We start from the raw sequence: 22,081 nt of genomic DNA on the forward strand, positions 1-22,081 counted from the left end.
ATAACTTTCTCACAACCAAACTATGCTTTCTTTTGTGACACACACAATGCAAATATGTGAAGATAAAGTAGAGCCAGAGAAACTCCTTCCAAGCTGAAACCCATTTGTGAGATCTATTCAGTTCCTACTGTAGATCCTTTGTTATTGATTATTATTATTTACTTGGAATCAATTTTATGAATTCTAGCATTATTTTTAGTGGGCAAGTGTTCAAACCTCTCTATGCCCTGCTTTCCTCTGACTGTCAGGTCAGTTGTAGCCTATGGCTCAGCTTTAGTTTCTCTCTTTATTACAACAGATCTGAGTGGACATTCTCCAAAGTGATCTTTAGTGACCCTAACATTCTCACCCCTCTGTGGAGGCCCACATGTCTCCTCCTCCCTTTGCTGCCCTCCAGACATGTTCTAGCACTGCCCAAACTGTCATCTCCAGACAATAGTTTTTTTAAAAGAGAGAGAGAGAGAGAGAGCATGTGAGTGGGGGGAAGGGCAGAAGGAGAGGCTGAGAGAGAATCCTTAAGCAGACACTCCACTGAGCGTGGAGTCTGAACCAGGGCTTGACATGGGGCTGGACCCCAGCATCCTGGGATCATGACCTGAGCTGAAATCCAGAGTGAAATCCAAAGCTATCTAGGTACCTCTCCAGGCAATGGATTTTTTTATGAGTCTTTATTTTGCTGAGGTTCACCTGGCCCCCTGTGACTCACTGGATCACCCCTAAGTTAATGAACAAGCCAGCAGGGCAAACCTTACGTGTTACCGATGTTGCAGAAAATCTGTGTTGAACAAGTCCTGGCGAGTATGAGTCATTTTGCTGCTGAACACACATGGCTGAGCACTGCCATTGGCCTCAGATCCTCTAGTCACTAGATTCTTCAAATCTATGAGGACCTTGGGGCACCTGGGTGGCTCAGTCAGTGAAGAGTCTGCCTTTGGCTCAGGTCGTGATCCCAGGGTCCTGGGACTGAGGCCTGCATCTGGCTCTCTGCTCAGTGGAAGGCCTGCTTCTTCCTCTCCCTCTGTCTGCTGCTCTGTCTACTTGTGCTCTCTCTCTCTCACTCTCTCTCTGTCTGTCAAATATATAAATACAATTTTAAAAAAATTTCTGAGGATAGCTTAGTAATTTTAGGTCTATAAAGAGCACAATATGCTTTCCTAAAACACTGAGAAGAGAATGAGGCAGAGCAGAGCTGCCCATAGGTCACAATTGTAAGACGGTCTGTCTTTGTACGTTGGTGGAAATGGCTGATTTATCCTTCTGGAAATCACCCAGAATAGAGACTCTTTGGTCCAGGTCTCCATCCATCCCTAGTTGGAAACATTGGCATATGAGACATCTTCACCCCCATGGAGGGCCTTTAGTGGTTTTGCTCAAACATCACTGCCCCTAATGCTCAGCCAGACATTTGAATCTCCACAATCCAAACTACACCTGTGTTTCACAGTCTAGTTTCTCATTATTCCCACTCAATATTCCATATTTGCTGGACAGGGTAAGGGGCAAGGTCAAGGATAAGTTAGGGTTAAGGTCAGGGTCAGGGTTAAGGGTTGGGGTCATGGGTTCAGGTCAGGGACAGGCTTGAGATCAGGCTCAGGGTCTTGCTCAGTGTCAGACTCCAGGACAGGGTCTGGGGCAGCTTCTGCTCAGTGTCTCAGTTTGGCTCTGTGTGGGCCTTACATCCTCGGTCAGAGTCAAGGTCAGTGTTTGGCTAGGTCAGGGCCTGGGCCAGGGTTAGCTTTAGCCGGCCTCTTTCCTATCTCCTGTCTCTTCTCTGCTTCTCCTCCATGTCTCTGGACGTCTAGGATGTACAGGACTTGGTCATGGTCACATGTGCATCAGGATTGATCGGGAGCACTGCGTTTGCCTCAGAGTCGGGCTCTGATAGAAGTTCGGTGAAATATCCACCTGGATTCTGATTGCTTCAAATCCAGCTCGACCTTAGTCAAGGGTATGGAGGGTCTCAGAGCTCTCGGGGATCCTTCCGCTCCCTCACCTGGGAAAGGCGCTGCTGCCCCCACTCTGCCTGGGCAGCCTCAGGCTTCAGCACCGCCCCGACCAAGGGCACTCAGCAAACACGGGTGGATTCATATAACCCAGCGCACTGTCAGCCTCCAGGTGCCCCTCCCTGCGAGCCGGCGCTGCCCAGGGGTGGGGTGGAGGACAGGTGCCGCCACCCACCTGAGTCACCACACCCTGCACTACCTGCACCGCCTACAGGGGGCGCCCTGTGCCCGGCTCCCTGACCGCTGGGAGGCGAGCGCACCCCTCGTGACAGGAGCCCAGCCTCCAGGATCCTCCGCGGAGGCTGCTGAGAGATGGAGCGTCCACGCCGGCAGGAGCTGGGCCTCCCCAGAGCCCACTGCGGAGCATGTAAGGCCGTGTCCACGCCAAGAGGAGCTGGGCTTCCTCGGGCCCCCTGTGGAGGCTTTGGGAGGAGGTGGGTTGGATCCAGGCTGACGGGAGCCCCCGCGGGACCCGCCGGGGGCGGAGCAGGCGAGGAGCCCCGAGCGGAGGCTGCAGGGGGCGGCGTGCTCGCGGGACCCCCGGAGGAAGGCGCGCTGCGTGGACGCGGGGGTTTCCGGGCGGTGTCTGCGGTGACCTGGGGTCCCGCGCGGGGCTGTGCCCGGGGGTGGGGGATTCCCCGTCTCGGCTCGGGATCCCCTGGGCGGGTCTGGTTCCCGCGCGCTCAGGCCGCTCGCAGTCCGGGCCCCCCCCGCCGCGTCCACACCGCTGGGCCGCTGGCTCCGTGCGGGGCCCCCCCGGGAGGTCGCGAGGCCCGCGCTGCGTGCCGGCCTCGGGAGCGCTGTTGCCCCGGCCTCGGGGCTCGGTCGCTGCGCGCGTCTCCCCGGGTGTGTGTCCCGGGTGCGGGTCGGGGAGAGGCGCGGGCCCGGCTTGACGCTGCTCCGCGGTTGCTCCTTCGGATGCAGCCGTCGACGCGACCGCCCGGTTGCTCTGGTCGCGGTCGGTGCGCGGAGCGGGTTTCTTTGCCGCTTTGTTGAAGGGTGATTGACCGTGGAGTCACAGTGTGTCTCGTTCCGGTTTTCCACTCTGTTCTGTTGGTCTAAGGCTCTCCCTCGTGGGCCCGCGCCGTAGTCTGCATCACAGAGCTCCGTACGAGGACTGGAAACCTGGAACCCCGGCTCTGGGTGTCTTCAACACTGCTTTGGCTATTTTCGATCTTCCGTGGTTTGTTGTTGTTGTTTTTGTGGTTGTTAAAGATTTTATTTATTTATTCATGAGAATACACAGAGAAGAGAGAGAGAGAGAGAGAGAGGCAGAGACCGAGGCAGAGGGAGCAGCAGGCTCCACGCAGGGAGCCCGACGCGGGACTCGATCCCGGGTCTCCAGGATCACGCCCGGGCCGAAGGCGGCGCCAAACCGCTGCGCCACCCGGGCATCCCCTGTCAGTGCTTTTTCTGCATTTGTTGAAATGGTCACTTGGTTCTTATCCTTTCTTTTAATAATGTGGTGTATCACAGTGATTGATCTGTTAATATTGAACCATCTTGGCAACCCAGAAATAATTCCCACTTGATCATGGTGAGTAATTTATTTAATGTATTGTTGGATTCACTGTGCTAGTTTTTTATCGAGAGTTTTTGATCTCTGTTAATCAGGAATATTGGCCTTTAGTTCTCTCTCTCTCTCTCTCTCTTTGTAGTGGGGTCTTTTTCTGGTTTTGGTATCAGGGTAATGCTGGCCTCATAGAATGAATTTGAAAGTTTTCCTTCCTTTTCTTTTTTTTAGGGGGGGCATAATTTGAGAAGAACGGATATTAACCCTTCTTTAGATGTCCAGTGGAATTGCCCCGGGAAGGCCATCTGGTCCTGGACTTTGTTTGTTGGGAGATTTTTGATTGCTGATTCAATTTCTTTGCTGGTTATCTGTCTGTTCCAGTTTCTTATTTCTTCCTTTTTCATTTCTGCTATGTTATCCATTTCTAGGAACTGATCTATTTCTTCCAGGTTCTAAGTTGCTGGCATATAATTTTTCATAATGTTCTCTTATAATCGTTGGTGTTTCTGTGGTGTTTGTTCTTATTACTCTTCTCTCTTTTGTGATTTTATTTGGGTCCTTTCTCATCTTTCTTTCTTTTAAAAAAAAAGATTTTATTTATTTATTCATGAGAGACACAGAGAGAGAGGCCAAGACACAGGCAGAGGGAAAATCAGGCTCCATGCGGGGAGCCTGATGTGGGACTCAATCCCCCAGGACCCCAGGATCCTGACTGGAGCCAAAGCAGACGCTCAACCACCGAGGCACCCAGGTGCCTTGCTGATTCAATTCCTTTGCTAGTTATGGGTCTGTTCCCCTTTTTCTATTTCTTCCTATTTCAGTTTTGCTCGTTTGCACATTTCTAAGGATTTGTCCATTTCTTCCAGGTCTCCCAGTTTGTTAGCATATAATCTTTCATAGTATTCCCTTATAATTGTCTTATTTTTCTGGTGTTGATTGTGATCTCTCCTCTCTCATTTGTGATTTTATTTATTTAGCTCCTTTCTCTTTTCTTGTTGATGAGGCTAGCTAGGGCTTGATCCATTTTATTAAGTATTTTGAAGAACCGGCTCTTAGTTTCACTATTCCATTCTACTGTTTTGTTGTTTCTGTATTGTCTATTTCTGCTCTCATCTTTATTATTTCCCTTCTGCTGCAGGCTTTAGGCTTTGTTGCTGTCCTTTTCCAGCTCCCTTAGGTGTAGGGTTAGGTTGCGTATTGGAGACTTCTTGTTTCTTGAGGTAGGCCTGTATTGCTATGTACTTCCCTCGTAGGACTGCCTTTGCCGCATCCCAGAGGTTTGGAGAAACGTGTTTTATTTTCATTTGTTTCTTTTTTTTTTAATTTCCTCTTTAATTTCCTGATTGCTCCATTCTTTCTCTAGTAGGATGCTCATAATCTCCATGTATTTTTGGTCTGTCCAAATTTTTTCTTGCTGTTGACTTCGAGTTTCATAGTGTCGTGGTTTGAAAATGTACATGGTATGATTTCAATCTTCTTGTACCTGTTGAGGGCTGATTTGTGGCCCATGATGAAATCCGTTCTGGAGAATGTCCCATGTGCACTTGAAAGGAATGTGTATTCTGCTGCTTTAGGATGAAATGTTCTGACTATATCTGTTGAGTCCCTGTGGTCCAGTGAGTCAAGGCCATTGTTCCCTTGTTGATTTTCTGCGTAGATGATCTGTCCATTGCCGTAAGTGGGTATTAAAATCCCCTGTCATTGTATTATTATCAGTGAGTTTCTGTATGTTTGTTGTTAATTGGTTTCTATATTTAGGTACTCCCATGTTGGCGGCATAAATATTTACAGTTGTTTGATCTGATAATCAGAGATTGATAGTCTTCTTAATTATGAAATAATGCCCTTCTTCATCTCTTCTTATAGTATTTGTTCTTTCTTTTTTTAACTTAAAGATTTTATTTATTTATTCATGAGAGATACACAGAGAGAAGCAGAGGCAGAAACATAGGCAGAGGGAGAAGAAGGCTCCCCAAGGGGAGGCCGATATGGGACTCGATCCTGGGACCCCAGAATCACACCCTGAGCCGAAGGCAGATGCTCAACCACTGAGCCACCAGGTGTCCCCAGTGTTTGGTTTCAAATCTAGTTTGTCTGATATAAGTATGGGTCCTCCAGCTTTCTTTTGATGTCCATTAGCATGATAGATGATTTTCCATCCCCTGACTTTCAATCTGCTGGTGTCTATAGGTCTAAGGTGAGTGTCTATAGGCAGCATATACATGGATCTTGGTTTCTTTTTTTAAAGATTGTATTTATTCATGAAAGAGAGAGAGAGAGAGAGAGAGAGAGGCAGAAACCTAGGCAGAGAGAGAAGCAGGCTCCCCACCAGGAACCCGATATGAGACTCGATCCCAGACTCCAGGATCACACCCTGAGCCGCAGGCAGAGGCTCAACCCCTGAGCCACTCAGGCATCCTGGATCTTGTTTTTTAAATCCACTCTGATATCCTATATCTTTTGATTGGAGCATTTATTCCATCTGCATTCAGAGTGATTATCGAAAGAGATGAATTTAGTGCCTTTGTGTTACCGGTAGCGTTGGTGTTTCTGGCAATGTTCTCTGGTCCTTTCTAGTCTTTGTTGGTTTTGGTCTCTTTTTTCCCCCCACTAAAAGAGTCCCCCTTAAAATTCCTTGCCAGACTGGTTTAGAGGTCATGAACTCCTTTATTTTTTGCCTGTCTGGGAAACTCTTTATCTCTCCTTCCGTCCTGAATGACAGCCTTGCTGAAGAAAGAATTCTTGGCTGCATACTTTTCCCATTCAGTATATTGAATATTTCCTTCCACTCCTTTCTGGGCTGCCAAGTCTGTGGACAGATCTGCTGCAAACTCGATTCATCCTCCCTTGTAGGTTAAGGACTCCCTCTTCCCACAAACCCCGCCTCCGCCGCTTTCAGGATTCTTTCCTTGTCTGTGTATTTTGTGAATTTGACTACAATGTGCCTTGGCGATGGTCGGCTTCTGTTGAATTTAGTGGGAGTTCTCTGTGCTCTCGTTTTCAGTGTCTGTGTCCTTCCTCAGGTTAAAGAAGTTTACATAATTTGTTCAAATAAAACTTCTGCCCCTGGGATCCCTGGGTGGCGCAGCGGTTTGGCGCCTGCCTTTGGCCCAGGGCGCGATCCTGGAGACCCGGGATCGAATCCCACGTCAGGCTCCCGGTGCGTGGAGCCTGCTTCTCCCTCTGCCTGTGTTTCTGCCTCTCTCCTCTCTCTCTCTGTGTGCCTATCATAAATAAATAAAAATTAAAAAAAAAAAAACTTCTGCCCCTTTTTCTCTCTCTTCATCTTCTGAGTCTCCTATGATATGAATGTTATTGTTTTAATAAGTGGCTGACTTCCCTACGTCTGCCTTTGTGGTCCATAACCTTTCTTGTTTTTAAGGCTTCCACTTGGGACTGCATCTCAGTTATAGCATTTTTAACGTTGGCCTGACTAGATTTTAGTTCTTTTATTTCTACAGTAAGGGATTCTGGAGTTTTCTTCTGTGCTCTTTTTCCAGCCCAGCTGCTATCTTTATAATCATTGTTTTAAGTTCTAGTCAGACATCATATATGTGTATTGATGAACTTCCTGGCTGTGGGTACTAGGAGGTTTTTTTGGAGGTGAATTTCTCCATCTCATTATTTTATCCAAAAAGAAGGAAGAAAAAGAAAAAAACAAGAAAAACAACAATAACAACAACAGCAGGTCTATTTTTAACTCTTTGAGGAACCTCCACATAGTTTTCCAGAGTGGCTGCACCAGCTCCCATTCCCACCAACAGTGCAGGAGGGTTCCCCTTTCTCCGCATCCTCTCCAACATTTGTGGTTTCCTGCCTTGTTAATTTTCCCCATTCTCACTGGTGTGAGGTGGGATCTCATTGTGGTTTTGATTTGTATTTCCCTGATGGCAAGTGATGCAGAGTATTTTCTCATGTGCGTGTTGGCCATGTCTATGTCTTCCTCTGTGAGATTTCTCTTCATGTCTTTTGCCCATTTCATGATTGGATTGTTTGTTTCTTTGGTGTTGAGTTTAAGAAGTTCCCCAAAGATTCAGATGCAATGAAACGCCGGGACACCTGCACCCCGATGTTTATAGCAGCAATGTCCACAATAGCCAAACTGTGGAAGGAGCCTCGGTGTCCATCGAAAGATGAATGGATAAAGATGTGGTTTATGTATACAATGGAATATTCCTCAGCCATTAGAAACGACAAATACCCACCATTTGCTTCAAAGTGGATGGAACTGGAGGGTATTATGCTGAGTGAAGTAAGTCAATCAGAGAAGGACAAACATTATATGGTCTCATTCATTTGGGGAATATAAATAATAGTGAAAGGGAATATAAGGGAAGGGAGAAGAAATGTGTGGGAAATATCAGAAAGGGAGACAAAACATAAAGACTCCTAACTCTGGGAAACAAACTGGGGGTGGTGGAAGGGGAGGAGGGCGGGGAGTGGGGGTGAGTGGGTGACGGGCACTGAGGGGGACACTTGATGGGATGAGCACTGGGTGTAATTCTGTATGTTGGTAAATTGAACACCAATAAAAAATATTTTATTAAAAAAAATAACAACAACAGCAACCACCCACCCCCCAAAAAACCCACTAGATCCTGTGTGTGTTTTGGCCTGCTTGTTAAAAGAATCTAAATTCCAAAATAAGAAAGAAAATCAAAGTACAATGAAAGTAAACAAAAATAAGTAATATATAAGGTATATACATAAAAATTAAAATCAAACAATTAATAAAAAAGAATCGAAGAAAAGAAATGAAAATAAAGCAAGCACAAAGTACAGAGGAAGCTCGACCCCGCTCTCCCTGCGGAGCTGGAGCTCTGCGGCCTCCTCTGCGGTCCATCCACCTGGCGGCAGCGAGGGGGCGGGGCGGGGTCTTGGGGCGGGGCCGCGGCGCTGACGTCAGGTGCGCACCGCCTTGGTGGCGATGCACCTGCCTCCGGGGGCGATCCACCTGCCTGGGGGCGATGCACCTGCGGGTCAGAGGCGGGGTCTGGCCTCCCGCGGGCGGCGCTGTGCTGCCCCCGAGCCTCGGCGGCGCTGAGGGCGGGATGCGGCAGGGGCGCCGGGTCCCCTGGGCCTGGGGCTGAGCATCCCGCCCCCCCCCCCCCCCCCCCCCCCCCCCCCCCCCCGGTCTGCAGGGGCCTCCGCAGAGGAGCCCCCGGGCCCGGGCCTCCGCCGCTTCTGCAGACCCTGCGTTCACCCTGCCTGCGGCCCAGCTTCTGTTTGGTTTTTGATCTCGGACAAGTGACTGAGTTTCACACCTCCAAGTTTTAGGGGCTGCCCTGGAGGAGACCCGTGCTCCTCCCGCCCGGGGGGGTCTCCTCCCACTTCTGGCCTTTGCTGGCCCGGCCCAGGGACGTGGCCCCGTGACTGCACAGGGGTTTGCAGTTTGTGGCCACACAGGGCAGACAGCTGGCCCTAGTCCCGCGGCTCTCGGCCGGGGTCCCCGCTCCTGGGCCTGGGAACCGTTGGCGCCACCGTCCTTGGGACCCCGGGGACCCTGAGCCCACCCTGTCGCTCCAAGGGCCGCCCCCCATTTCACCTCCCGAGCACCGTCAAGGCCGGCGTGTCCCCCACTCTAGCAGACTTCTGAAAGTTCCGACTTTGTGCTCTGCTGCTTCTAATACTGTGCGTAGACCCGTCGTCAGCTCTGTGGGACCCGATCCCTCTGTGGGATCCCGGTCTGTGTCTCCCCCAGACTGACTGATTTTCTTTTTAAGATTTTATTTTTCTGTCATCTCTACACCCACATGGGGCTTGAACTCTCCGCCCCAAGAACAAGAGTCGCATGTTCTTACGAACCACACCGAGCGGCCAGGCCTGGGAGACCTTCCTGTCCTTAGAGGAAAGCGGGAATCCCACAGGGGTGCGGGTGCCGGAGTCCCCCACCTGGGAGCCTGTGCGGACTCGACTCTGGGTGGGGGCGCGTGTCCTGAGGTTGGGGCGTTGAGAGGCGGTTCTGGGGATAGCAGGGCTGACGTGGACCTGCGGCCCATGGGCTCCTGCGCTGGGTCCCCGCAGGGCAGCTGGACCCCGGCCTCGGGCCCCCTGGGGCCGGGGGACTGACTGCTGGAGCCCCAGCATGTGGAGGAGCCTGCCTCCTGGTGTGGGTGTGGGTGGGGCCCACGGGCCTGCCCCTGCTGCCCTGCCCTGGGGTGTCCTGGGATCCCCAGGGCTGCCCTAGGTCAGCGACCTGGATCTGTGGGGCACGCCCAGGGCCCAGGAGGCCACATCCGGCGGTGAGAGGGCTCGCTCAGCCCGGGGCCAGAACGCAGGCCTGGCCAGGGCCCCGGGGCGCTGGATCCCATTAGTGCTGGGCCTGGGGGGGGGGGGCTCGAGTCGCCCCTGCCCCCACAGAGCCCAGGGCCAGGCCAGCCCAGGTCCCTCTGGGTCAGGGGCTGGTGTCCTGTGCGGGGGGTGCCGCCCTCCGGGAGGGACAGCAAGATGAGGCAGGGCACGGTGACGGCGGGCCAGAGCCTCCGGGCCCCCGCCCTCACCGCCACGCTCTGCCCCCGAGGCCCGCGAGCATCGAGCTGCCCCGTGGACGCGGAGGGCAGAGGGTCCCGGGCCTGTGCGGGGCCTCGGGGCAGCGGGCTCAGCGCCGCCCTGGCTCTGCCCTGGCTGTGCCCATCACTGCCCAGCGAGGGGCACGAGCTGCAGTGGCCGCGGGGCAGGAAGGGTGTCCTGGACCCGACAGGTCGTCCCTAGGGGGCTGGGGGGACCCCGTGATGGGAGTCCCGGGGGTGCTCCAGGGCCTGGTCCGTCACGGGGCCTCTGGGGTGGCCCAGGCAGGTGCCGAAGGGAGGGGGACCCCGTTTTTTGTCTTCAAGCCCACCATGTCCGGGGGCCGCCTGCCTGCACCGTCTTGTTGCACTGGGAGGGTGGGGAGGGAGCTCCATCGCTGGGGGGGAGGTTGGACTATGGCCTGGCCGGGAGGGGGTCCGGGCGGCTCAGGCTGGGTGGCTGGGCCCGGGGAGGCCGGCTCCTCCACCCTGGGCGGTGTTTCAGAGGCCGGAGAAGGGAGGAGAGGCCCGGGCGTCGGGGACACTCGCTCCAGGCCCAGAGGCCTCGCTGGAAAGGTCCCGCTGGAAAGAGGCCGACGGAGTCAGCGTCTCCAGCAGGCTGTGTGTCCCCCGCAAGGGGCCCCGGGGGTCCTCACGGCTCCCACGTGGCCCCTCGGCCTGACCCTGTGCTCAGCCCCCCACACTGGTGCCCGGGCCCTGCAGTGGGTGCCCACCCACCCAGCCTGGCCTGGGGTCCCCGAGGCTGGAGCAGAAGAGGAGAGCCCCAGAGATGAGGACGGGGCCCCAGGGGCTCTGTCCCCTGTGGGCGGCCCCAGCAGGCCGAGTCGGGAGGGGCCGGGGCCCTGAGCCCACCTGGGGGGGGCAGGTCGCACCACGTCCTCCGGAGCTGGGTCATGGAGGCCCGAAGGTGTCTGAGCACCGCCTCGTCCTCCAGGGCCCAGGGCTGGGCCAGAGAGTCCTGGAGGAACTCCCGGAGCCCTTCCAGGGGCAGCTTCAGGAGGCGCTCTGGGCGGTGGGCGAGAGTCAGACCCAGAGGGCCCCGCCCTGGGGCCCCCAGTGCCCCCAGGCCAGCGGCTGGGGTCCCGCTGTGCCCAGGAGCGCCGTGGGCAGTGCACTGGCCGGGGTGGCCCCTGCCTGCTGCTCCTCTCAGGGAGCCCCCCTGCACCCGCCTGCCCCGCCGTCCCCCCGCCCCAGGTCTGGGTGCTGCTCAGAGCACAGGGTCACCGCCCCTGCCCCCCGCCCCCGGCACACCTGGGCTCCCAGGGGCTCACTTACTCCTGTGCACCTTGAGGATGGTGTAGGCCATGGCCGTGAGCACCCTCTCCCCATCGAGTACGTAGGCATTCCACAGCTTCAGGGTGAGCGAGAAGGGGGTCTAGGGGACAGCGGGGTGGGAGGAGCGGCCTGAGCAGGGCCCCTGGAGGGCTCGGCTGGAGCTAGGCTAGGCCTGCCATCTGCCCCCCGCTGCCTCCGACAAGGCCCCACAGCCCCCCGGGGCTAGGCTAGGCCTGCCATCTGCCTCCCGGCTGCCTCCGACGAGGCCCCACAGCCCCCCTGTGCGTGCCCTCCTCCCAGGGAGATCAGGGCTCCTGGCCGCTCCAGGTTCCAACCCTGGCCAGCACCTCCCGCACCCTGGGGGCACAGACTCTGCCCGCACTTGACGACACCACACCTCGAGAGGACCCCAGGCTGGCCGCCCGATGGGCCGAGGGCCCGTCCACACCCCGGGCTGACCCGGCCTCCCCCGGGGGAGCTGAGGCAGAGACAGCCTGCCCCCCGGAACCTCGTCCAGGGACCCTCTGGGCTTCTCCAGGATGGGCTGGGCTGCAAGCCTCAGCCTCAGGGCCCCGGGGTCGGGCCTGGCTCGTCTGGAGGGTGGGACTGAGCTGGGCCCTCCCCGGGGACAGGGGGCAGGTCCAGGAGCGGGGGTCCCGGGGGTCCTCACCCGGCCGAGGAAGCACTGCAGGAACCACTTTGGGGTATAGATGCCGGTGGACATCTGCTCCTCGTCCTGGCGGGAGGGCAGCAGGTGCTCAGGCCCCACGCCGCGGGCCCTGGAGCCGGGTGGACACGCTCCCCATGACCCAGCCCAGCCCCGAGGGCGCCCCTGGGCCCCAGGGGGAGGAACGTGACCCCAACTCTGGGCAGCTCGTTGGGCCGTGCCCCCCACCCCCTGCCCCGGGCCCCGGGGATGGAGCCTCAGGAGCTCCCACTCGCCATGTGCTTCCTCAGGTCAGGGAGAGCTCTTTGGAGGATGCGCTCGTGATGAGCCTGGAACCTGAGGAGCTTCGGGAAGCCCGGGACGAAGAAGCCTGAGAAGGCCCCAGGCCCCCACGGTCAGGCCCTCCTCCTGCACCAGGCGGGGTGGGGGGTGTTGGGGCAGGGGCCCCCCCCACGCCCTGACCCCCGTGTGCCCACCGCCCTCGGAGCCCTGACTGGACCCGCTCTTCCCAGAGGGCAGGGCTGCCTCCCAGGCCGGGGGCGCAGGGCCCGGGGACCCTCGTCCTCACAGAGACCCCGCGGGGCGTGGGCTGGGGGCTGAGGACCAGGCCCGGCTGACCCAGCACCCTCTCTCCTGCAGGGGCCGCCGCGGGGACAGGCGGGTCCCCAGCCCCGAGGGGCAGCGGGTGCAGGCCACGGGGAGGGTGATGGGTGTGCACGGCCCTCTGTGGGGCTTGGGAGTGAGGCTGGGAGCCCCCGGGAGGGGGAGACGCTGCCCCCTGGGCCCCGTGTGACCATGGGCTGGCAGGGGGGCCTGGGGGGCAAGCAGGCAGCCGGGCGGGAGGCTGGGGGAGTAGCGGGAGTGCAAGGCCTGCAGACGGTGGGGCAGGTGGCCGTGGCTCCGGGACCCCGAGGCCTCCAGGGAGGCGGGGCCCTTGCCCATGGGGGTCGGGCTGGGGGGTCCCCGCCTGCCCCCCCGATGCAGGAGCCTGCAGGGAGGCCCTCCGACTCCCCTCCCGCCCGGCGGCCCGGCGGGCCCCTACCGTGCATGGCGTGCCTGTCGTCGGTCATCAGCTGGGCCAGCGCCCAGAAGGCGTCCTCCTAGGGCAGGAACATGAGGATGGCCGCGATCTCGCTCATGCCCTGGCAGTAGCCCACCTCCTGCAAGAGCCAGAGCCCCACGGAGGGCGTGCGCCCCGAGGCCCCCTCTGAGCCCTCCCCGCGGGCGTCAGGCTCCCCCCGGCTCCCTCACAGCCCAGGCACCCGGAGGGGGCTCCCAGAGGGTGGGGGGCAGGTGAGGGCCACCCGGACCAGCTCGGGCGCCAGCACCCCAGGCCCCGCTACCGAGCTCTGTGGCCGCCGTGCCAGGGTCCCTGTCCTCAGACCAGCAGGAGGGGCCTCCGTGAGCTGTGCCAGGCTGCAGGGGACCCGCCAGGGTGGAGACCCCCCGGAGGGCAGGTTTCGGGCCTGACTGTGGCCCCTGGCATGTCCCACGAGGGGAGCTGGGCCAGGACACCCCGCAGAGCCGGGGAGTGTGTGAGCTGGGGTCCTCGGGGACCCTTCTGGAATGCGCCGTGGAAGGGGGCGGCCTCGTGGGCGCCTCGGCCTCGTGCCCTTCAGGGTAGTGGGAGGCTTCCTCGCCCGGGTTCTCGTCAGTAGTGCCGTCTGTCAGGGTCCAGACCCGAGCTCTAGGACGGCCGCGGTGCACGCGGGGGCCCCGGGCAGCCCCGGCCCTCGGGCACGCAGGCCCTGCCTCCCCTGGGAGGTCTGCACCCCGCCCCCTGCCCGTCCCGGAGGAGAGAGACCCTCCCCGGCATCTCAGGGCCGTGGAGCTGGGGCCCTGACTGTGAGTCCCGCTGGTCACCAGCACAACAAGGCCGCCTGCGGGGCAGGGGGCAGGGGCAGGGACACTCACGGTGTCGTACACCGAGTAGGCCGCCAGCACGAGGAACAGGGCTCGCTGCCTAGGAGGGGGGACAGCGGGGGGCTCTGCTCAGTCAGCCCCCCCCCCAGCGAGACCACCGAGGTGCCGACACCCGCCCCGCAGGCCCCGCGGCACGCAGGGCCCCTCCGCGGGGGCTGATCTCTGGGGTCAGGTCTGTGCACGGGGACAGGCGGTGACCTCACACGTGCAGCGTGCTGGGGGTTAAGTGCACCCTGGGGTGTCCGACGCCTCCGAGCGGCTCCCGCCATGGGGTGTGCAGCTCTGGATTCCCCGAGCACCGCCAGCGCCCCCTCCAGCCCTGGAGCGGCACCCCCGCACGCCCCCTGGGAGCCAGCGCTCCCCCTGCCCCGGTCCCCCACAGCCCCTGACGCCTCTCCTCCCCTGCCCTGGCCTGGCCTGGCCCCGTGTCCCGGGAACACCACCAGCCCCACGTGGCCCCTGCCCCGAGCCCACGAAGCCGGGGCATCCGTGGCCCTGAGCACACCCCCACGCCTTCCCAGGTGTCCCTGGGCTGGACTCTGTGGGGGGGACCCCGGGCCCGCCCATCCCAGAGCATCTCGGGGCTCCAGGTCTGAGCCACTGTGAGGAGAGCAGGGAACGTCGTGCAGGTGTGACCCGGATACAGGCTGCGAACCCCTGGGGTCACTATCTGAGCACGGGGGGTACGGGGTGCGGCCCCTCAGCGCTGCCAGGAGCCGCCGGATGCCCCCCGCATGGCAGCCTGAGTCTGCACCCCGGCTCCGCGGCCCCCAGGCCCGGGCTGCTGGAGGCCGGCTCCCCCTGGGCCGGGGGTCACAGGTCAGCCTGACCCTGCCGCGCTCTGAGGGCCACGGGGGCCCCAGGGGGCAGCAGGTTCCCTGCAGGGAGGAGCACCGAGTTCTCGTGGGGAGACGGTCCGAGCGGCCCCCTGGGAAGCCCAGCCACCCTTGCCTGGTAGCCCCCCAGCCCTGCCCCTGGCGTCCCTGCAGGTCACCCCTGGGGTCCCGGGCTCCCACACACCCTGCCCGCTGCGCACAGAGGTAGCTTCACCCTCTGGTCCACCCACCGGCACCCCCCTGTCGGGGGCTCCTTGCCTTCCCCACCTCCCCGCGGCCCCTGGGGACTCTACGGGACACCCGGGCTTCTGACGGGAGCAGGCCGTCCAGAGAACCCCAAGGTGGCCGGGGAGGCTGAGCATGTCCCACATGGGGCAGCTGCACTGCGTCCTTGTGGGGGGGGAACCGATAGTGTAGGGGTTGGGGTGTGGGGGTGTGGGGGATGGTATGGGGGAGATGTGGGGGATGGCATGGGGGCGTTGGTTGAGGGGATGGGGTGGGGGGCTGCAGACACAGGGCACCCCCTTCTCTAAGGTGCACACAGAGACATCTACAGATAAAGGCGACCCCAGTCTGGGGTTTGCTGTGACCCCTGCCTCTGCCCCTGGGGCCCCGTGTGCTCAGCGCAGGGCCTGCCTGGACCGGGGCGGCATCTGGGGTCGTCATGCTATGTGTGCTCACCAACTGCAAATTGTCTAAAATAAAATGCCCAAAATTCAGAAGTACATAAAGCACCGAGGGTGGGTGTCACCCTGACCTGTCCGACCCTCGTCGGGTCCATGTGTCCCGGTCCAGCTGCGGCCATGCACCCTGGCCCCCAGGTCCCCTTCCTGCCCCCCACGCCCCCACCCCGACCCCTGCTCTTCATGGGTCTGCCCCTCACCCCCTTGGGGTTCAGCTCAGACGGTGACCCCAGGACGGGGCCTCCCCATCCCCGAGACCCTGGGGGTGGGGGGCACGGGGGTCATCCCCAGCACCCTACCATGTGGCAGTGTGTTGTTTGCTGCCGTCGCTCCCCCTGGCCTCGGAGACCCCGTGTCCCCGCACAGAAGCCCCCGGGCCTCTCCCGGGCCCCCAACCCCGCAGGCCCAGCAGCCTCACCCGACCCCGTAGCCCTCCCAGAACATGGTATGACTGCGGAACGTCCCGTTGACATCCAGGTCAATCTGCATGATGTCCCGGGAGGAGACCAGGGCCTCCTCCTTCATTTCCTGCGGGGAGACCCCGGGAGGAGGAGCCGGTGTCAGGGACACAGACCCCGACCTGTCAACAGCTGCCGTCCTGGGCAGGGAGCCCTGGGGCCACCATGGGAGTGTGTCCTGCAGGAACCTCCACCCTTCCCCTGGGGGGCCGGGGATGGCGGGAGTGCCCACCGTGCCCGCGGGGCCTGCGTGAGGGCCTGTGCCCAGCTGTCGTGGGCAGGGAGGGGACTGAGGGTCAGCCCTGGACAGGGAGGGGACATGGGGGGCCAGCCCTGGACAGGGAGGGGACATGGAGGATCAACCCGGGTGGGGAGGGGACACGGGGGTTCAGCCCGGGTGGGGAGGGGACGCGGGAGTTCAGCCCGGTGTGGAGGGGACATGGAGAGTCAGCCCTGGGCAGGGAGGGGACCGAGGGTCCACGGGGAGTGGACGGGCCCCACCTGGTATTTCCCGGCATTCCTGGCCTTAACCTGGTCGACGTTCAGCAATCGCAGCCACACCTGTCCCCGCACCTGGGGCGGGACCCCCTTGTAGACTCAGCATCGCAGCTGCGGGGAGGAAGGTAGTGCTGGTGAGAGGGGCCCGGGGCGGCCCCTTGGAGCCCAGGGAGCACGAGGCATCTAGAAGGTTCCGGCTTCGGCTCCAGGGTGTCTGCGGAGAGGCTGGGTCTCCCTGGAGCTGGGCCCCGTCTCCCACGAGGAGCAGGGACCGTGGCCCCGACCTGACACTCCCCCACCGCCGCCCCAGGGCCTGGGGAGGCTCGGGCTCCCAGCAGACTCTCCCCAGGCAGGGGGCTCCCCCGAGACAGGGCAGGAGGACACTGAGGGCGGCCCCCCAGCCCCTCAGGACGGAGAGCCCTCGGGGGCACCCAGCGCCCCACCTTCTCGCTGGGGAGGTAGTGGTCCCATCGCTTGAGCATTTTTATCCATTTGTCCACGCGCCGGGTCTCCTGGTGGAGTTTCTGGAAGAGGACAAGCGGGGGCCGCAGGTGAGGCTCCAGCCCGGGAGGTGGGCGCTCGGGCCGCGTCCAGTCCCCCGCGGGACCCGGAGGAGTCAGGAAGGCACAGGGCCCCCCGCGGACCGCGGCTCCGGGTCTGGGGTGCGTTCCTGGCAGCCCGTGCACTGCTGGGACGGGGGACTGGGGAGACGCCCGGGGATGTCCTGGGGGACGGGGTGCAGACAGCTGGCCCCAGCCCCCCCGCCACGTCCTGCCCGGGGCCCAGGACGGGCTCTCACCTTGGCCTCGCGGGGGCTGGGGCCGGGCAGCTCCTTGTCCCTGGAAGGCAAGAGACGCAGAGCCCTGAGGCCCTGGCCCCACAGCCACCCCACCCGTCTGCACCCAGGGTCAGTGCCGGGCAGTGCAGGTGACGGCGGCAGGACACCCGGCGCAGGGTGAGGGCTGCCCCGATCGGCCCGTGGCCCGTAGTCCTGCCACTTCAGAGCATTTCTTACGGAGCCACCTAGACAGGGCCATGTGTGCACATCTCACCGTCCTCACCCTGCTTGTGCCATGAGACAACCAAGTGTCTACGCGGTGACCCGGCGCTCGGCTCCCATGGACCTCCTGTCCACGTGTCGGGAGGGGGCCGCAGTGACCGGAGCCACGGCGGTGGGGTGGGCCGGGCAGCCTGCGTGGGAAGGGTGTTGGTGTGTTCAGGCCCCACGAGGAGGGCATAGGTGTGCTCGCACACCGTGCACGCTCAGCGGGCCGCCCCAGGGACCCCCGGCCCTGCCTTGGGGCCCTCGTGCTGCACACGGTGGCGTGGAATTCCTGCTCACGCTGGAGACAAAGCGAGTCTGTGTGTCAGAACCTGAGCTATTGGTTCACGCCTCTGAGCGACTCCTACTTTTTCCCTAGATCTTTAGTGATTAAGGAGTTTTTTTCAAAGCCCAAGTACAACCACATTTTGAAGCTAGAAGACTGTCTGAACCGTGCACCATCCTGCAGCTGGACACGAGAACCGTGCAGATCGCTGACCTGGAGGTGAGAGCCCCGGAGGCTAAGTGGGCGGCGCACGTACCAGACTCTGTGCGAATAAACAGATTGAGGAACCTTGCCTTTGATTTTCCCCGAGTCTTGTCTTTTTTATGCTCTGATTTTGTATTTTTACATTATTTTTTCACGGACCTCTTTAACATAATCAGTCATTTTTATATTTATGTTTAATATTTTCAGCATCTTGAGATTCTAATAAATTATATCTAGTTTCTTCAAGGATTTCAAGTTAAAAATTTTTTTACTAAGTTGTGCTACCGTGGATGACAAAATTCTTAATTCTCACTCTTACATTCCCCCTGTTGCCACGAGGTGGCGCGTGTGCATTCTGGAGGGTCTCATTTTAAGGGTGTGCTCAGAGGTGCAGAGCTTGGGAGCGGGTCCCTGGAACCCCCTGGAGCTCAGCCGGGAGCTGAGCTGTTGGCTCTGCACTTAGTTTCGCAGTATAGAGAGGCCTGGTTCTTTATGCCAAGAATTGAGAAGAAATAGGATTCCACTCAAATATGGGGCCAGAAAATGAGGCAAGTGAGGCCCACGTTGCTTGAAACCTTTTCTTTCTTTCTTTCTTTTTTTTTTTTTTGAAACCTTTTCTGATTATCTGCAGCATGTGAATTTGTGCTGACAGCTTTAGTAGTTCTTTCCCGAGGAGCAGGTTTGCTGTGTTTGGCGACACTAGCAAGTTGCATCCACAGTTACTGGACTAGACGTGGGGCCGGGCAGTGCAGCGGCATCTGAGTGGGGCTGGTGGGGACAGCTGCTAGTTCCTGCCCCGGAGCCCTCGCCGCCTGCTGTCACGCGCTCACGGGAGCCGCGTCCCTTCCTTATCGTTTGCCTGAACAGACCGTGAAAGGCGAGCTGCACTTTGAGATCAGGAAGGCCGGCACGCTGCATGGATTCACGGCCTGGTTCAGTGTCCGGTTCCAGAGCCTGGAGGAGGACGAGCCGCAGCTGGTGCCGAGCACAGGCCCGTTTCACCCGTGAGTGTGCAGCACCCGCAGGGGCTCCGCTGCCCCGGGAGGAGCGGGTGCAGGTTCCCTGCCGCGCAGCCGTTGGGGAGGCAGTGGCGTGTGTGGGCGGTGGGCGGGGGACCGGGACCGTGCCCCACCCGCCCCTGCCCTGGGCTGCCCTGCTTGTCCTCTGACCCCTGCACGAACGGGCGGAGCACACTGCCTGCCTCAGTTGCCCTGGACGCTGCTTCAGCTTCCCATGGTCTAATACAAGCACAACCCATGGAATTGTAGGGGCTTTTAACTCCCCAAGACTTTCTTGAGGAAGGTCAGTGTTTCTTGAGACAAATTTTTTTTAAAGATTTTATTTGAGGGAGAGAGTGGGCGAGAGAGCACATGAGCAGAGGGCGGGGCGGGGAAGGGAGAGGCAGACGCCCCGCTGAGCAGGGAGCCCGATGCGGGACTCGATCCCAGGCCCCGGGGTCATCCCTGAGCCGAAGGCAGACGCTCCCCGGACTGAGCCCCCAGCCGCCCCTGGGACACTTCTGTGCAGTAGCATTTTGACGCTGCACGCTGCTCAGGCGCGCTGGGCGCTGCGGTCTGCCTCGGAGCTGGACCCAGCAGCCCGGTGCAGAGCTGCCTTCATGGGGCCTCCGTGGGCCTGCGCGGTAGGTGCCCGGGCCGGGGCGGGCAGCCGCACTGCTCGGGTCAACACTGGCCGCAGTGGGGGTCCTCAGGGCCTCGCATCCGTCCGCACCACAGGAGCCAGGCTGTTGGCCGGAGCGTCCGTGGAGGTGGCGGGGCCAGGCCTCCGGCTGCCCTTCCCGGTCCCGGCGCACAGATGCGAGCTGTCGCCCGTCGAGGGCGGGAACTCAGGCCTCGGGCAGTCGAGCGCCCGCACACAGTGGGGTGGGGCAGGCAGGTGCCGAGCCCGGGCAGCGCTCTGGGACACGGGGACAGGGGCCCTCACAGCGGCTGGGGTCGGAGGGACGTGAGGCCGTGGAGCCGTGTCCTCAGGGCCTGCAGAACCCAGAGAGCGCGGAACGTGACGGTTTGTCCCAGATGTCGCACTTGCCACACCCCCTCCAGCCCGACTCCCAGGGGCAGTGGCCTTCCTGCACTGCGGAAACTAGAACTCAGCGTTGGCAGCCTAGGGACTGGGCAGGGATGCGGTAGACGCCCGTCTAGGGGCCTGGGAGCACCTAGAGCAGCGTGCTCACTGGGCTGTGGCCCAGTCCCTGGCGCCCACAGAGGCCTCGCCGTGGGCCTGGTGCATCTGCCCCACGGGGGAGCCTGGGGGTCCACCCCACAGAGGTGATGCGTGCCCCGTGTCTTGCAGAACCACCCACTGGAAGCAGGTGCTGTTTATGATGGACGAACCCATGTCCGTGGTCTCGGGAGATGTGGTCACAGGCTTGGTTGTGCTGCAGAGAAACCCCGTGTGGAGGAGGCACATGTCCGTGGCGCTCAGCTTCCACACAAGACCCCACATCCACACAAGACCCCACATCGCAGAAAGTAAGGCTTGTGCTGCAGGGCGGGTGCTGGGCGCTGGTGCTGGGAGACGGGCGTGGCGGTCGCGATGCCACGGCCTCGGCCTCGCGCGCCTGCGCTGCTTTCTCACCCTCCTCACGGGAATTGGGTGCTGTTATTGGTAGAACAGGAAACGGGGGCAGGAAGGTGAGTCTGAGGGCAGGGGCCCAGCCCAAGGCCACCCTTCCCGTGTCCAGGAGGCCCCGGTGGAGAGTGGGCCGGGCTGCCGTTCCCACACCTGGTGCAGGATGGCAGAGGGGACGCGACGGTTCTCCTCTGGTCTCCTACCTGCTTTGTGCTAATTTTATGTCAAAGTCTTAATCTTGGTCATTAAGAAAACTTCTCCGCCTGGAAGTCGCTCTTGGGTGCCATCCTGAGTCGTCATCAGGAGGTGCTGCGTGTGAGTCACACTCAAGCGGTTTATTATGACTGATTTGCTTTGTCTGTTTTCAGGTTGGAGAGAAGGTCTTTCCCATCTGGAGATGACGGTCGAAGTTGTGGGAAGCAGGTGCTGCAGGAACGAGCCCGGGCGGAGACGCGCTTGGATGTGAGCCCCCGTTCCTGTGGCCTGAGAGCTCCCCTGCCCGGCGGCGGGACACCCGTGTGCGTGCACGCTACCTTCCTCGGGGCCTCCAGAGGCGCCGCGTGGGGCTCGGTGGGGACCCCTCACCCCTGTCACTGCCCGTGTCTGTGCTCTAGAAGTAGGCTGTGTCCCCAGGTGTCCACAGTCTGGCTCGTGGCCGAGTCGGTGGCACCGTGTCCCTAAGCTAGGTCTAGATCTCAACTCGTAGGGCACACGTGCATCAACCTCGTACTCCTGTGAAAGTGGCTGTTCACGTATCATGTGTCATGGTGTCCTTGCTGCCTGGGTCCCTCCCTGTCGTGCGAAGGTGGGCGCCCCAAAGCCGTGCAGGGCCTGGAGGCGGTGATGCATGTGACGGGACTCTGCATGGATAGTACAGTCGTAGAGATGTCTTCCACGTAAATTATGTGTTGGCGCATAGCACATACTCAATAAATAATTTTAAAGAAATGAGTGTTGGCGTGTATCCCATTTCCATGTGCGTGTGCTGTGTCGGCAAGCGTGGGATCGTACCGCGTGTGCTGCTTTGTAGCCTTTCTCACCTGGTGTGAAGGAACGTCCCTGCCTGTAGGTCCAGGTCTACGTCTTTTGGTGTGTATTGTTTTGATTTTTAGTTGACTTTACATTGCAATATGAACGGTATATCCCAACCGCGTGAGTGACGGGTGTGCAGGTGTGCATCTCTCTGTAACAAGCACTTGACCGAGACCGTCAGCCACGAGCGGCTGCCCCAAGTGCCCAGCACGCAGTGCCTCCGAGGGTGGTGCCCCCGGTGACGCGCAGCTTCCTGGGGCCGGTGGGGCACACAGGCTGCTTCCTGGAGCCTGAAGCTTGTGCCACTCACACTCCTAGGCTGAGGCTCCTGGCGGGGGGCGCCCTTAGGAGCAGGTGTTTGGGAGGTGCTTAGGCCTCGAGGGGGGCCCCCAGGAAGGACTCGTGCCCTTCCGGGGGAGAGCCCCTCAGAAGGCGGCTGCCCGGGGACTGGGCCGGGTCTCCAGGTCCCAGGAGGGAGGCGGCCGGGCTGGGGGACGTCCAGCCCCCGGGCCGTTGAAGCCGCCGGGCTGGTGCCATCCGGG

The 22,081-nt window shown here is 60.2% G+C and overlaps 1 protein-coding gene across 1 annotated transcript; it reads left to right on the top strand.

Annotated features, from left to right (window-relative positions):
• Nucleotides 1-1,950: 1,950 nt before the first annotated feature.
• On the top strand, nt 1,951-21,436 carry LOC144324569 (uncharacterized). Its single transcript, XM_077916013.1, has 4 exons — nt 1,951-2,370; nt 18,783-18,919; nt 20,229-20,407; nt 20,876-21,436. The coding sequence occupies exons 1-4, from the start codon at nt 1,951-1,953 to the stop codon at nt 20,971-20,973; spliced, it is 834 nt and encodes a 277-aa protein (XP_077772139.1). The 3' UTR covers nt 20,974-21,436.
• Nucleotides 21,437-22,081: the final 645 nt, after the last annotated feature.

This window comes from Canis aureus, chromosome 12 (assembly GCF_053574225.1).
Source record: "Canis aureus isolate CA01 chromosome 12, VMU_Caureus_v.1.0, whole genome shotgun sequence".
Classification (NCBI taxonomy): domain Eukaryota; kingdom Metazoa; phylum Chordata; class Mammalia; order Carnivora; family Canidae; genus Canis; species Canis aureus.

Excerpts from the sequence above, each read along its gene's own strand:
- LOC144324569 (XM_077916013.1), top strand. The coding sequence starts at position 1,951 with ATGGAGGGTCTCAGAGCTCTCGGGGATCCTTCCGCTCCCTCACCTGGG. Across the intron at positions 18,920-20,228 it reads AGCACAGGCCCGTTTCACCC|AACCACCCACTGGAAGCAGG; the intron begins GTGAGTGTGCAG and ends CGTGTCTTGCAG. Across the intron at positions 20,408-20,875 it reads AAGACCCCACATCGCAGAAA|GTTGGAGAGAAGGTCTTTCC; the intron begins GTAAGGCTTGTG and ends GTCTGTTTTCAG.